This window comes from Lepus europaeus, chromosome 16 (assembly GCF_033115175.1).
Source record: "Lepus europaeus isolate LE1 chromosome 16, mLepTim1.pri, whole genome shotgun sequence".
Lineage (NCBI taxonomy): Eukaryota > Metazoa > Chordata > Mammalia > Lagomorpha > Leporidae > Lepus > Lepus europaeus.
In genome coordinates this window covers 46,751,782-46,769,003 of record NC_084842.1, presented here as the reverse complement: position 1 = coordinate 46,769,003, position 17,222 = coordinate 46,751,782, and the positions used below count along the sequence as shown (strand labels likewise).

The window sequence follows — 17,222 nt, the reverse complement described above, 5'->3', positions numbered from 1 at the left end:
AGAGCTGTTTCTAGAGAGGATTCAGTAAAGCCTGGTGCCCATCTAACAGCGAAGAAGATTTTTGTTGGTGGTGTTAAAGACACAGAGAAATATAATTTGAGAGACTACTTTGAGAAGTATGGCAACACTGAAACCATAGAAGTTATGGAAGACTCCAAGAAGAGAAGCTTGTACTAAGCCAGTATGCTACATTTCTGCTGCAGTAGGTTATTTTGGACAAATATAGTTAGACTGTATTTTCCTTGGTTTCACTCAGCAAAATGTATGGGGTACTGACAGGAATGCATGCCAGCCAGTTAAAGGTTCAATAATACATGAATTTTATTATCTGAGAGCTTGTAACCAATAAAAAATAAACAAACCAAGGAAAATAATCAGATTTATGGGCCTCTTGTGTTTTTAAAAATAAAGGTACCCAACTGATATGCTCAGATATAACAAGCTAGTGGTCCTGTACTTGGAGTGTTTAAGAATGGTTTTTAAGGTAGGAGTGGGAAAGCACCCACCATCCCTTCCCAAAAAGGGAGTTCCCAAAGAATACACTGTTTCATCTTGTGTATGTTTTCACCTAAATAATGTTGGTGCTGGTTCTCTGTTTGGAAGACTGGTTGAGAAGAGTTTTAGATAAGATCATATATATTAAAAAAAAAAAAAAAAAGTCTACTGTTTTGTACCAGCTAGTGCTTACAATTTCACTCAAGCACTAAGAATGTGCCCTACTGTTACTCTTTCTTTGGCAGTTGAACGTTGGATTCGAGATTTTTTGTTTGTTTGTTTTAAGGAGTACTAAGCAAAAAAAGCAATAAAAAGGGAAATGGGGTGTACTAGTGTTTGAATATGCTCTCTTGTTGCTCTAATTCTGTGCCTCTATGCATTAATATCCGGGTGTTTGCAATGCCAGCGTGGAAATCAGTCTCCACAGATAATTCAGTTTTCTAGGAACACTCAGACCAATAAATGTAACACACAACATTCCACTTGTTAATGGGAATATGTGAATAAGTAGTGGAGAAAAATAAGGCTAATATTAGAAAATGGTTTAAGTCCTTAATAACTTGAAGTGTGGCTATATAAATGGACACGGTCAATGTTCATAAACTTGGGTACCTGGTCAAAATAATGCCTGGGAAACAAAGATAGACCCAGGAATCAAACACTGGCATTCTTACGCAGACGCTTGCACTTAACCAATTTGTTTCACCTAACCTCTAAGCTTCAGAATCTTCTTCTGTAACAAGGTGACCTGAAATGACATTTTCAAAAAGTGAAACAAACATGGATTTTTTTCTCAAAATCATGCTGAGTGAAAGAATCCAGAGATCTAAAAGTGTGCATTACGATTCTATTTACATAAAACTCAAGAAAATTAAGAGTAATCCATAATGCTAGATGAGTGGTCATTTGGCACATGGAGGAGACAGGTGTGAACTACAAAGGGACACAAAGAAGCTGTTGAGATGATGGAAATATTTTATATTTCAATTGTGTGGTGATGGTGTCACAAGATCTGTCATCAACTGAATACTTTAGCCCTGTGCAGTTTATTGTATGCACATACACATCACATCTCAATAAAGTTAGACAAAAACAATGTAAACTGCTTTGATTTTAATCTTAACAATTTTTTAATCTCAGCAAAATCAGAATTAAATCAGAGAGCCTAAAGACTGAAAAGTTGAGACTATATAACATAAGGGATACTATTAAAGATCTATGAAGCAGAAAAAAGGAGCTTTAGCTGATTGAATTTTAAAAGACCGTTAGTACTTCCCTAAACATTAAAACTTTTGTTCGCGAAATCAAGACCAGGGTAGGAAGTTTACAAACTAGAAAGTAACTTTCTAAAATTAAATTTCTGGTTTCTGCAACAAAGGTGCACTACATGGAACCTTCCATTCTTTGTTCAAATTCAAATCAACCAAGCCTTTGTGCTCTTATTCCCTCGCTTCTTTCAAATTTCCATTCCTGTTACCATAGGAACCTGCTAGCTGACAAGCCTTCAAGCGCAGCAACAGCCCAAGCTTAGCCTGGGGTGTGAAAGGGGGACAGAGTCAAAGGCCAAATTTTGACTCAAGAGAATCAGAATTCCAACTTTTGTGCCTCTACAAAGGATCTGGTAACCATAGAAACTGCACCTACTGAGTTTGGGAATATTATGACTATATTCATTAAATGTGAAACTAAATGCAGAATGGTCTCAAAAATTCAAAAACAGTATTCATAGCTATCTCAGATCGAAGTTCAAATAAGAAATTACTCAAAAACAACTTTTTAGAAGAATTTTAAGTGATTAAAAATGAGACCTTTTAAAAACTATTTTTGTAATAAAATTCCTAATGAGAATAGGTCCAAAACTTTAAAAAGATCTTTAGGCTTGCAATAATACATTTAAATCCACAGATTTATTTTCTTTATAAATCTTAATTTTAAAAAATGCCCCATAACATATGACAGACTTTCAGTGAGTTGGTTTACAGAAACCTGCCTTTGTCACAGGAGTATATTTATCTTTACAAATCAAACTGGAGTTCCCAGAGTAGTCCACAAATTTGACTTTTCTTTAGGAAGTAAACTCTTTAATACTTGCAATATCATGGACAGTTCTAAATTATGGTCTATATCAAGAGATAAAACTTTTCAAATGAAATTCTACTATATAAAATTAAAATTTCAAAAATTTCTAAAGTCAGAAATGACTAAATACAATTAATTCTCCACGATGTGTATGTACAATTTTCAATTTAGAAGTGTCTGATTTCCCCAAACAACAGCCTTCTCAAACCACTTCACAAGAATGTTGTTTATTTAGGGAAAGCCACCTTATTAATATTAACCTAAATAAAAAGTAAGGTAAGTAAATCTGCTGGATAATGTATATATTCTAAAGACAGAAATCATGAATTCTTTTTTTTTAACTTTTATTTAATGAATATAAGTTTCCAAAGTACAGATTATGGATTACAATGGCTTCCCCCCCATAACTTCCCTCCCACCCACAACCCTCCCCTTTCTCGCTCCCTCTCCCTCTCTATTCACATCAAGATTCATTTTCAATTCTCTTTATATACAGAAGATCAGTTCAGTATATATTAAGCAAAGAAGAAATCATGAATTCTAAGTATAAATATAATAAATTTCATTTTCTTAAAAGGCTACCCATAATACATTAATAATTATTGTTTACATGTTATACTATTCTCTTAAATTAAAACAACAAAACCCTATCTGTCTCTCAAGGTCCATTCAAATACCACCCACAACTTGAGACTTCCCTGATGCCATCCACATCCTTCTCTTTGAACACCCTTTTTTGTGGAAACTTTACCAATTTATTCTTTAAGTTGTAGTCATTCAATCAAAATATATTTAATAAATACTAAGCCTTAGGATCTGCACTGAGAGCTGAATAAAAAAGGACAACTGAAATTTTAAAACATAGAGTTTCTTTAAATTTATTTATTTTAACTTAACAGTGGATCACGTGTAACAAGACACTGATAGGCAAAGATGGAGAAAATTCAGACATAAGCAGACCTAGAGATGGGAGAATTGTCATTTCATTCTTTTTTTTTAATCACACCACTTACAGCTGCAAATAGGTAACACTGAAAGCTTCAAGTCACTTTAATAAAAAAAAAAAAAAAAGCAAAGTAAAATGCTAGTGTTCACAGGTTCACGGTAATCCTGAGACTGGATTACTATCATCATCCCCATTAAGCACATTACAACTCCAGGAGATTAAGAGCTTAGGCATAGCACCACCACCATAATCCTGACTACCACCACCTCTAAGAGATTTATGGTTTAAGTTCATTAATTACTTCAAAAATTTATTTAGCAGTTACTATGTGTGAGGCTCTGTTAGATACTAGGTATACCAACAAGCTCTGTTTCAAGGAGTTAAAATTCTAGGGGGAAAAAATGTCAATAATTCTAACATAACAACCTATACATTAAAATAGAGGTACAAATAGAACACACTAATAAGTATGGAGGAGACAATTACTACCTTCTGGACATTCCAAGTTTCACAAAGATGTAACATCCAAGCCAATCCTTGAAAGTTGAGTAAGATTTTCACCAAAAGGGATATCAGAAAAGCTTTCTAGGCAGATTGCACTGCAAAGAGTTGGTACTTTGAACAAATGCTAAGTTCTTGTGCAACTGTGAAGGACAGAGCTCCTCAAAGTACATGGACTCTGAGAGTACATAAGAGCCAATTTGTAAATGTCTATCATGCTTTGGATTTGATCTTCTGGCCAAGGGTTGGCAATGACATTTTAAAAAGCAATTTTCAGGGCTGGCACTATGGTGTAGTGAGTAAAGCTGCCACCTACAGGGCTGGCATCCCATATGAGTGCCGGTTCAAGTCCCGGTTGCTCTATTCTGGATCCAACTCTCTGCTATGGCCTGGGAAAGCAGCAGAAGATGGCTCGAGTCCTTGGACCCCTGCACCATGTGGGAGACCCGGAAGACGCTCCTGGCTGGCTTAGGATTGGTGCAGCTACAGTCATTGTGGCCATCTGGGGAGTGAACCAGCAGATGGAAGACCCCTCTCTCTCTCTCTCTGTCTCTGTCTCTCTCTCTCTGCCCCCACCTCTGCCTCTCTGTAACTCTGCCTTTCAAATAAATAAATACATCTTTAAAAAAAAGCAATTTTTACATCCCTGATTTGTTCCTTGTAACCAATTCCACTATAACAATGGCATAAAGTGATTATAACTTTGTCACTGCCACATAGATAAGTAACAAAACTTGGGCTTGAATTGTTCTGCCTCCAATTGTTCTACTCTCACCAAAAGTATGAAATGACTTCAAAAAGTATGTGGAAAAATGCAACTGAAGGATAGGTGGAAAAAAATTGTGAAGTCCATGCATAATCCTTTCATACTTTGCATTACCATAGGGAACTTTCTGAAGTATTCTCATATAATGAACCCCTACATATCAACAGTTAGGAAGGAGTTTGGAGTTTGCCTCTGTAAGTAGGTGATGAAGATCACTGATACACCAATTTTTTACTTGTCTGGTTGAAAACAAACAAGAAACATAATCTATTCTGTTAGTAAAGCTGTGAAGAAACAGGTGCTCTCCTACAATACTAGTGAGAATGCAAAATGGCACATCCTTTATACAGTAGTTTGGCAATATTAAGAAAGCAATACATACATTTGCGCTTCTAGGAACCTATGGGTTGCTATTAAAAATACAAAAATACAGCTGATACACTATTTGTAATAGCAAAAGACAGAAAACAACCCAGATGTCCATAAATTGAAGAATGAAGGAAGAAATATCTATCAAAACCAATGTAGTAAAATGTAGCTATAGGAGGAGTTGGGTAAAGCCACCGTTTGGGACAGCAGCATCCCAAATTAGAGTGTTGATCTCAGCCCACTTGCTTTGCATCTAATCCAGCTTCCTGCTAATGTGTCCTGAGAGGCAACAGACTGCGGCTCAAGTGCCTGGGCCCCTGTCACATACGTGGAAGACTCAAATGGCTTCAGTCTGGCCCAATACTAGCTGTTGCAGGCATCTGGGGAGTGAACCAGTGGATGAAAGATCTTTTTTTCTTTAAAAAAAAAAAAGATTTATTTTTTACTTATTTGAAAGGCAGAGTTACAGAGAAAGAGGAAGATACAGAGAGAGAGAGATCTTCCATCCAGTGGTTCACTCCCCAAACGGCTGCAAAGGCTGGGGCTGTGCCATACAGAAGCCAGGAGCCCAGAGCTTCTTCCTGGTCTCCCACATGGATGTAAAGGCCCAAGCACCTGGACTATCTTCTACTACTTTCCCAGGCGCATTAGCAGGGAGTTGGATTAGATGTGGAGCAGCCAGGTCTCAAACTAGAGCCCATGTGGGACGTTGGTGATGCAGCTGACAGCTTAACCTACTATGCCACAATGCCGGCCCCTTTCAAGTATATGAAAAGTGAATAAATACATATTTAAGAAAATAAGAAATGGCTGAGACTGGTATCATACCATGGTGGGTTAAACTACTACCTGCAACACCAGCATTCCACATGAGCATCAGTTCAAGTTTTGGCCGCCCCACTTCCAATCCAATTCCCTGCTGATGCACCTTGGAAAGCAGGGGAATATAGCTCAAGTGCTTGGGCCCCTGCCACCCACATGGGAGACTTGGAGAAAGCTCCTAGCTCCTGGCTTCAGCCTTGCTCAGCCCTGACTGTGAGTCATCTGGGGACTGTACCAGCAAACAGAAGATCCCTCTCTCTGTCTCTCACTCTCTATAACTCTTTCAAAATAAATAAATCTTTAAAGAAATATTTTTGTTAGGTTTCATTCAAAATTCTTTCAATGTCAAACCACATCATTTTTTTCTTTCCAGATTTGTAGATTATAGTTTTTTAAATACATATAAAATCTATATTGTAGATTGTAGTTTTCCATTTGTAGATTATATTTTGTGCAATGAAAAAAAAATTCTTTGGTTGATGTTGTAATCTTCATTCATATCACAATTTTAAGGTTATTTTGTATATTATATAGCAAATAGATAATTTTGAGGAAAAAAGAAACAAAAATAAATTTAAATATGTTAATAAAAACTCAGCAATATTTTTTAAATTGAGTATATCACTATAAACCCAGGATAGATTTTCTATTAAAATTTTTTTATTTTTTATTTTATTTTTTGACAAGCAGAATGGACAGTGAGAGAGAAAGACAGAGAGAAAGGTCTTCCTTTACCGTTGGTTCATCCCACAATTGCCGCTGTGGCCAGCGCACCGCACTGATCCGAAGCCAGGAGCCAGGTGCTTCTCCTGGTCTCCCATGTGGGTGCAGGGCCCAAGCACTTGGGCCATCCTCCACTGCATTCCCGGGCCACAGCAGAGAGCTGGACTGGAAGAGGAGCAATCAGGACAGAACCGGCCCCGATCGGGACTAGAACCTGGGGTGCCGGCGCCGCAGGCAGAGGATTAACCTATTGAGCCGCAGCGCCGGCCTAAAATTTTTTTCTAGCTCCGACCACAAAAAGGTCTAAAAATGACTAATCTGGTATCAACACTCTTAGCTCCCAGAGAATGATCTCTAAGCATCATTTTGAACTACAAGAAACTAAAGAAATTGATGATTCAAGGTTTGAGGCAGAATTTTACGAAGTAGATAAAAAATAATCAGAAACTACCATGCAAAGGTTCTCACTATAAAAAATGGAACATTTTGAGCACCAGTATGAATAACTGCAACAGATTAAAAACACAGCAAATATGTAAGAAATCTGAGTTCAGAACAAAACTTTGAAATCACTGGATGCCTTTGGAAGATACTTGGATATCAATACATTATTCTAAGTATTAATAAAGTAGAATGAGAAATTACTTTTAAAAATTTTCATTTACTTTCATTTGAAAGGTAGAGGGGAAGAGGGAAATTTTTCCACTCCTTTTTTTTTTAAAGATTTATTTATTTGAAAGGTGGAATTAGAGGCAGAGGCAGAAAGAAGGAGAGAGGTCTTCTATCGGCTGGTTCACTCCCCAGTTGGCTGCCAATGGCTGAGCTGCACCGATCCGAAGCCAAGAGCTTCTTCCAGGTCTCCCACGTGGGTGCAGGGACCCAAGAACTTGGGCCATCTTCTACTGCTTTCCCAGGCTACTGTAGAGAGCTGGATTGGAAGTGGAGCAGCTGGGACTTGAACTGGTGCCCATACTGGATGCTGGCACTGCAGGTGACAGCTTTATCAGCTATGCCACAGCTTTTTTCATTGTTCAGTTCATTCCACAAATGCCTACAACTGGGCTGGGCCAGGCCAAAACCAGGAGCCCAAAAGTCAATCTGGGTTTCCTTTGTCGCTGTCAGGGACCTAAGTAGTTGGGTCACAATCTGCTGCCTTCCAGGATGTGTATTAGGGGTAAGATGGGTAGGAAACAGAGCATCCAGAACTCAAACCAGTCACTCTGATACGGGATGCGGGAGTCCCAGGCAGTGTCTTAACTGCTGTGCCAAATGCCTGCCCTATATTCTGTCCTTTCTATATGAGTATCAGTGTACATGAGAGTAAACCAGTAGTCGATGAGAGGATGCTTCTGTTCACAAGAAATTCTAGCTAAAGAATGATAGAATACTTGGAGTGAACCAGTGGAAGGGAGCTCGCTCTCATTCTCTCTAATAAATAATTCTTAAAAGCCTCAGAAATGAGAAATTTCCCCCCCTATCCAAAGTCAGTCATACTCATTGAAAACTGAAACATCAAGTTGAAAACATGGAAAAATTGAGCATGTGAGTTTGTATAGATAGATATGCATGTTTTGGAAAGTAGGGATAGAAAAGTAAAGATAGTAACAAGGACTTTCTTTTCTTTTTCAGCTTAATGGATTGACACTTAGCCCATTTATTCAAACATGTCCCACTGTCAATGAAAGGACTTAACAGGAATCCTCTATATATGAGAGAACATCCAACTTTTAAATTATGAATAATCAAATTTAAAATAACCTGGGGGGAGGGGGCCAGAGTTGTGGCACAAGTTAAGCATCATAGGTGCCAGTCCTGGCTGATCCACTTCTGATCCAGCTCCCTGCTAATGTGCCTGAGAAAGTAGCATGTGGGAGACAATGTGGGAGACCAGGAAGAGGCTCTTGGTTCCTGGCCTCCACCTGGCCCAGCCCAATCATTATGGCCATTTAAGGAGTGAACCAGAGGATGGAAGATCTCTGTCTGTCTCTCCTCTCTTTCTCTGTAAATCTTTCAAATAAATAAATTTTTTTAAAAATTATAAAATGGCTGAGATAGGTATTTGGTGCTACAGTTAAGATGCAGCTTAAAACACCTGCATCCCAGAAAGAGGTACCTGGGTTTGAGTCCTTGTGCTCCATTTCCAATTCCAGCCTCTTGCCAAATGCACACTCTGGGAGACAGTAGTTAGTTGATAGCTCAAGTAGTGGGAGATCCAGACTGAGTTTCACACTTCTTGTGTTGGCTTGGCCCACCCCTAAACATTGTGGATGTTTAGGGAGTGAATCAAGCAACAAAAGATCTTGATTGTTCAAGAAAAATGAAAATTAATAAATAAAATAGTCCACAAGTATCTGCTAATAATAATAGATAGAATTAAAAAGGAGAGAATGATCCAACATGGGAAGCAGGCCACACAGCAGCCTCATCGAATGAACACCCTAAATAGCACTCTGGCCTCAGAATCAGCCCTTAAGACATTTGGATCTGGCTAAAAACTCCATGAGAGCTATTCAGGCATGGAAAGCCAAGATTCTGTGGCAAAACATGACCTACAGGAAAGATATCTGTGAGTGAGATCCCAGTGGAAAGAAGGGACCACCAAAGGAGGTACCTTTCTTTGAAGGGAGGAGAGAGCTTCCACTTTGATTATGCCTCTGTCTATATATGTCAGAGTTTGTGGACTCAAAAGGCTTCCATAGCCTTGGTAGCTCATGACAAGAGCCTCGGGTGATCACTGACATCATAAGTAAGAGTGTCAATTGTTAAATCAACAACAGGAGTCACTGTGCACTTGCTCCCCATGTAAGACCTCTGTCCTTAATGAGTTTTACTATGAAAATTATCGGTAAAACTAGTCTTCAAACAGTACTTTATACTTTGTGTGTCTGGGGGTGCAAACTGTTGAAATCTTTACTTCATATAGAGTTGATCTTCTGTATATAAAGATAATTAAAAATGAATCTTAATGAAGAATGGGATGGGAAAGGGAGTAGGAAGTGGGACAGAAGTGAGGGTAGGAGGGCGGGTATGGGGGGAAGAACCACTATAATCCAAAAGCTGTACCTATGAAATTTACATTTATTAAATAAAAGCTTTCTAAAAAATAAAAATATATAAATATAAATAAATAAAGTAGTCCAGATTTTGAACTTCTCTCATCCTTGGCATCTCTAGCTTACTGTCATATACCATTCTGTTTCAAGTACTCATTTTGACTCAACAAATATCAGTACAGATATGGACCCTACAGAAGATACTACATCTAGGGAATCATCTTTCAATTCAGTTAGTCTCACAGTGAACACTCCAGAATGTGCTAGAATTGTCTATTCCAATTACTTCTTCTCAGTAAAAACTGGCAGACATGTATTCAAAGTTCCTAGATGAGTAGAAGGATAGAAGCACAGAAGTAGAGGTGTCAGCAGCAGCTATGAGCACGTTATGTCACCTAATGATTTTCCATGTCCTTGGCTATTACAAAAACTTTACACTCTCAAACTGTGTCTGATGATTCTGTCAGTGGCCTCACTGTCCTGATATGACAACCATGGAACAACCAACTATTCTCAACATTACAATAAATCACTAGTACCTTCTCCTATAAACTATTTTCCACATAATCTTCCTAGAATCTCCCTAAAGATTCCAACAAATACTTGGGGTTGATAAGAGGCCAGAGAGAGTCTATCATGCTATACCATAAGGAATGTCAATGTTCATAATACAAGTTCATTTGCAGCAAATATATCATCTTACTACTACTCCTCTCTAGATAATTTAGAAGTGGAATTTGAAATCAAACATCTGTACCTCAGCTACTCCGTGCTATCCATTATGCAAGTTAAATTATTAAGGCTCTTAACTGTCCTTTGAGGTATTTTAATTATTATTGTCTTTTCACAAATAAAGGAAAAAGGTTGAAGAATGTTAACTAATTTGACCAAAGTTTTTTTTTTGTTTTGTTTTGTTTTAAAGATTTATTTATTTATTTGAAAGGCATAGTGATGCAGAGAGAGGGAGAACAGAGAGAGCTTCCATCCACAGGTTCATTCCCTAATGGCCACAATGGCCCAGGCTGGGCCAGGCTGCAGCCAAGAGCCTGGAACTCCTTCAAAGTCTTCCATGTGGATCCAGGGGCCCAAGGACATGGACCATTTTCTGCTGTTTTCCCATGTGCACTGACAAGGAACTGGTTTGAAAGTGCAACAGCGAGGACTCAGGCAACAGCTTAACCCCCTGTACCACAATGCCCCTGTCCATACTCTTAAACCTACTTACTACAAGGCAGACTAAAAGGTTGAACCCAAGTTAGTACAAACATCTTTAGGACTAATTTCTTAAAACCCTATTTGTTTTCTAAAGAAATTAAGCCTTACAATAATAGAAATAATTCTATTTCTAGTTCAACTTTTTGGTAAGAAAGTAACTTCAGTATGTAACAAAAACTATTATATCTAAAACAACTCACTATATTAAACCAATTCTCATTTTCATATAACCTAATAAATCTACACTAAATTTCTCTCTTTATCATTTAGACCTTCTATAGTTAAAGGCAGAGCAGAAAATGTGTTGTCCAACCTCTCTATCATTTTCAGATATTTGTTATATGTAAGATGCACCCCAACATTTCAAAATATATGTATAATCATCTTCTACAAATATCCTAGATTTGCTTTTCTACCTCAGAGTAATTAAACTTTAACTTTTTTTTTTTTTTTTTTTGACAGGCAGAGTGGACAGTGAGAGAGAGACAGAGAGAAAGGTCTTCCTTTTGCCGTTGGTTCACCCTCCAATGGCCGCCGCGGTAGCGCGCTGCAGCCGGCGCAGCATGCTGATCCGATGGCAGGAGCCAGGTGCTTCTCCTGGTCTCCCATGGGGTGCAGGGCCCAAGCACTTGGGCCATCCTCCACTGCACTCCCTGGCCACAGCAGAGAGCTGGCCTGGAAGAGGGGCAACCGGGACAGGATCGGTGCCCTGACCGGGACTAGAACCCGGTGTGCCGGCGCCGCTAGGCGGAGGATTAGCCTAGTGAGCCACGGCGCCGGCCTAAACTTTAACTTTTATTCTCAAAAAAGCATCCTAAGGGGCCAGCATTGTGGTGTAGCAGGTAAAGCCATCACCTACAGTGCCAGCATCCCATATGGGTGCCAGTTTGAATCCTGACTGGCTGCTCCCCTTCCAATCCAGCTCACTGCTATGGCTTGGGAAAGCAGTAGAAGACAGTCCAAGTCCTTGAACTCCTGCACCTGCAAGGGAGACCTGGAAGAAATTCCTGGCTCCTGGCTTCGGATTGGCACAGCTCCAGCAGTTGCAGCCATCTGGGGAGTGAACCAGTAGATGGAAGGCCTCTCTCTCTCTCTCTCTCTGCCTCTCTGTAACTCTTCCTTTCATATAATAAATAAATTTTTTAAAAGCATTCTAAAACATGTATGCTTCCATTTTCTGAAAGCACTATAAAATTTATTAAAGTACAAAACATTCTATTACATCATGAAGTTAAACTGATATATATGGATAAATGGCAAAAGCTATCACTTATAGGATACTTACCACGTGTCAAGCACATACACATGTGTTTTCATTTTGAACTTGTGTATTTGAACTTGTGTTTTGAAGCCTGTGTGATCATTATTAGCTCTATTATATAAACAAAGAGACTATGGTGAAAAAGCCCATATAACTTTCCCAAAGTATATGGCTACAGGTAGAGCTGGCATTGAAGCCCAGGTTGTTCAACTCTCAAATGCATGTTTTTTTGTTTTGTTTTGTTTTTTGTTTTGTTTTGTTTTGTTTGACAGGCAGAGTTAGACAGTGAGAGAAACAGAGAGAAACATCTTCCTTCTATTGGTTCACCCCCAAAATGGCTGCTACGGTACAGTGCCGATCCAAAGTCAGGAGCCAGGTGCTTCCTCCTGGTCTCCCATGCAGGTGCAGGGCCCAAGCACTTGCACTTGGGCCATCCTCCACTGCCTTCCCAGGCCACAGCAGAGAGCTGGATTGGAAGAGGAGCAACCGGGAGAGAATCCGGCGCTGCAGGTGGAGGATTAGCTTAGTGAGCCGAAGCGCTGGCGGAAATGCATGCTTCTTACAACCACTGCTTACTGCCTTCAGATTCTTACCTAGTAAATATGTTCTTGTCCTCAATTCTAAAACCATTATGGACAACATTTATACTTAATATTTACTATAAACATTGGCTTGTCATAGTTACTTAAATAAAATCATAAAGAAATATCTAAAGAAAGAATTACCTTTAGAAAAATTCAAAGGCGGCAAGAAATTTTCTCAAAATTCTGAGAGGCCAGGCACAAATAATTCACATAACGAAAGTTTTCCATTTCTTGGTAGTTATTCTTAAGTTGATATGAACAAAGCATGACCAAGAAGTACTTGGTCATCTTAAGTATTTAAAAGAATTCAAATACCTAAAGCCTAAAGATTGAAGAACTTATTTTTAAGAATCACATTATATTCAAAATTTAGTCACTGAAATTGTGAATCATATTATATTCTGCTCTTTATCTGAAGTATTTTATTAGCTAAATAACAGAAGAGGTATAATCATATAATAACTTGGCCAATTTTAAACTTCTGAATGTCTTCTATATTAGAGTTTGAAATTTCTTTGTAAAAGTATAATGTCTAAAAAAAAAGTATAGCATTCTCCAAACATGAATTCCTCAATCCATTAGAGTATGAACCAAAATATGTCAATTTTAATGTATAAGATACAATTAAAATAGCATATTTTTCTCTGTTATCAAACACATTCATTAGAACAATTAATAGGGTAAAATACCAGTCATTTTGGAAAATATATCAAAGAAGAGATCAAGTCTTACCTCCATTGCTAAAGCTGCCGTTTGTTGGTCATAATGATTCAGAAGATTAGGCATGAAGGTGGTATTATAAGGCAAATCTTGGCACATCCTCAAGGTAATAGGTTCACAAGAAAACAAACTGTGCCCATTTACAGGCCCCACAAACATGGTCAAGGGCCAAAGAGAGAAGAGAATCCAATTCATTGCCATCTTTCCTGGATCTGAATGAGATTTCGGATGATCAGCCTACTCAATCTGAATTTTAGATCTCTGTACACCTGCAGGTCTCGGCTTGAAAGTACTTCTTCTAATATCTTATTGTAAAGTTCTTCAACAGTTAAATACCCTTGCACTGTCAGAGCTTTGTTAGCTTGGTCTCACAAAAGGCATTTGTTTTTGGTTTCACAATATGGGAAAGTGACATCATCTTGTCTCTTCTTTCCATTTTATTACATAGGGCACATTTGACCAATAAATCAAGTTGATCAGCCACATTCCCACACCACAGATTCCATCTTAGGAGAAGAGCTATTTCTTCCTTTTAGTAGAATATTTCTTCCTTTTAGTAGAATATCTGAAAAAAAATATTTTAAAAAAATGGGAGAAATTAGTGATTTCCTCTCAAAATATTGTGAAATAGGTATCAAGACCTTTGATAAGAAATATCACACTGATGTAAAACATAAAATACATGGATATATCATAAAGATACAATGTAGCTTTTCTGCTTATAATTTATACTATATATACTAAAATAGTCCTTAAACAGCATTAAAAAATTGATTAACATGTAATAATTATACATTTATAGGGTACAGAATACTTCAACAATGTATACAGTGTAAACTGATTAAATCAGGTAATTAGCATTTCTAGTTCTTTATGTTTGGAGCCTTCCAGTCCCACTTAAATAGCATTTAAAGGCAAATTTAATTTTCTTTCCCTAGTTTCTTATATAATGCATGGCTTAATATCTTGTCTATGGTGACAGTTTTTCATTAGTCACAAAATACAACTGGCCCATTCTGAACGGACTATTGTCCTAAAATTTATTTAAATATGTATTGTAACCTAAAATATTACATTTAAAATATATGGTATGCATTTTAATCATTAACACTGTAATCAACATTAGTTGATTTGGCAGAAAGCATCTGCCAAAAAAGTTAGATTCAAGCCTCTTACAACTAGCTGTGTGACTATAAGCATATATCACTTTGCTTCTCTAAACCCAGAATTTTTATTCTCAAGAATTATTCCAGTACTACCTCTCACAGGAATGATGTATGAGTGAGCTATAAGATAATATATTCAAAATTACTTTATAAATAGTGAAGTGGTATATCAAACGTTAAGTATTTTTATTACAGGATTACAAATGGTATCTTTACCAACCAATACCGGAACTGACAAAGTTCTAAAAGTATATCAGGATTTTTATTCTTTTTTTGACAGGCAGAGTTAGACAGTGAGAGAGAGACAGAGAGAGTTCTAGACAGTGAGAGAGAGACAGAGAGAAAAGTCTTCCTTCCTTTGGTTCAATCCCCTAATGGCCGCCATGGCTGGCGTTGCACGGATCCGAAGCCAGGAGCCAGGTGCTTCCTCCTGGTCTCCCATGTGGGTGCAGGGACCCAAGCACCTGGGCCATCCTCCACTGCCTTCCTGGGCCACAGCAGAGAGCTGGACTGGAAGAGGAGCAACTGGGACTAGAACTTGGGGTGCTGGCGCCGCAGGCAGAGGATTAGCCTAGTGAGCCCCGGCACCGGCTCAGGATTTTTATTCTAACATTACATTGTCATTTTAGACAATGCAAAAAATTTAATACCATAGACATAGCCCTTGAATTAGAAACATTTCACTAACAAATGGCCATTACACATAGCCATGCTGCAGAGATAATCAAAAACATCTCTACAACAGGAATAGGAATGATTCTCAGTTATTTCCATTGTGTTTCAGTTCAGGGCTCCTATGCTATGTGCACAATAAATGGCAGGTCTGGTATACAAAAAGCATATCTAACCTATCACCGTTTGATTTGCTTTAGGAATGGCATTCGCTTTGCTTTTATTTCATTTTGTTCCATATGTACTGGATATTCTTGTGTCTTCTGTGAAGAGCTTAGGTTGGCAAAAGATATGAAATTCAGCTCCAGAAGTTCTAAGAGATCCAGATTAACAGGACAACTCAAATACTAGCACCAAAGTCAGCTTAGACCTTGAGACCTGGTTTGGTTTAAGCAGGGAAAGAAACTGTCATTCATGAACTAATTACCAATGATTGAGACCTCTGCATCTCAAGCTTCAGTTACAGGCAGACAACTATTTAGAAAAATAAAATGTGGCCAAATTTTCCCAATTTCTCCCTCTAGTAGACATTCTTGAATGGAGAAGGAAAAATGGAAGTCTAGAATTAGGAACATTAAGTTTATAAGCAATGTTGGCTCAAAAAGCTTATTTTCTCCATAAGAGATTTTTTGTTATTTTATAAATTTTTACTTATTTATTTAGGAGGTAGAATTACAGAGCGAGAGAGAGAGAGACAGAGAGGTCTTTCATCTGCTGGTTCACTCCCCAGATGCCGAAAAGGCCAGAGCTAAGCTGATCTGAACTCAGGAGCTTCTCCTGAATCTCTCACTTGAGTACAGGGACCAAGCACCTGGGCCATCTTCTACTGCTTTCTCAGGTCATAACAGAGAGCTGAATTGGAAGAGGAACAGCCAGGAAACGAACAGGCAGCCATATGTGATGCTGGCAACCCATGCAGAGACAGCCTACTACACTACAGCACCGGCCCCGTAAGAGATTTTCGTGACAGCTTCTTGGTCTGTCGTAGTTTTTACTCCTTCAGGTTAGCCCCAGAAATGTTGAGGACTAGTTACAGAAATTGATATCAAACATAGTTAAAAACCTATTTAAGCTTAACTACCATGTAGTATGGTAATCATTATGCCTATCATTAAATGTGTGTTAAGTAACTGTTGAAAGCTTTATTTGATTATAGTGTTAAAATATCCATGTAAGTTCAGTCTTTGTAGTTTACTGCTTATACAGCATGTTCATCTGCTTGCAACTAAAATAATTAAAGGGTATACTGCTCTCTCCTGAATATGTATTTAATGATACCAAGAATTCCAAAAATTTTATTTAGACTAATCTGTTAAAGCACTTACAGGTTTCAAACTTAGGGCTCAAAGAAGACGATCAGAAAAAATTTGAGGAAATAACTGAGCAATACATTACTGGGTTTTAAAACTTGATCAGGCCTCTTCCTCTTCCTGTAAACAGCCTCAGGTGATCTGTGAAAACGGTTCATCACTCACTTGACCCAGAAAACCCCACAGAATAATGTAAATCTTCGTGTTCACTTTATGAGCACTTGAGAAACTTCCCAGGCCATCAAGGGTATGCATAAATGCAAAGCCACTAAGTATTCAAAAGATGTCACATTAAAGAAGCGATGTAGGGGGTCGTTGCTGTGGCATAGTGGGTAAGGCCACCACCTGCAGTGCTGGCATCCCTTATGGGCACCTGTTTGAGACCCAGCTGCTCCACTTCCAATGCAATTCTCTGCTATGGCCTGGGAAAGCAGCAGAAGATGGCTCAAGCCCTTGGGTCCCTGCACCCATGTGGGAAACCCAGAAGAAGCTCCTGGCTCCAGATCAGCACAGCTCCAGCTGTTGTGGCCAATTGGGGAG

General features: G+C 38.4%; 1 protein-coding gene across 2 annotated transcripts in view; it reads right to left on the bottom strand.

Annotated features, from left to right (window-relative positions):
- The window catches only part of FZD3 (frizzled class receptor 3), a 91,508-nt gene that overhangs the window by 64,152 nt on the left and 10,134 nt on the right, over nt 1–17,222 (bottom strand). For both annotated transcript variants that reach the window (XM_062213471.1, XM_062213470.1), the window contains exon 2: nt 13,547–14,099. In XM_062213471.1, the coding sequence (XP_062069455.1) occupies nt 13,547–13,735 (189 nt within the window). In that variant the 5' untranslated portion in view covers nt 13,736–14,099. The remainder of the gene's footprint in view (nt 1–13,546; nt 14,100–17,222) is intronic.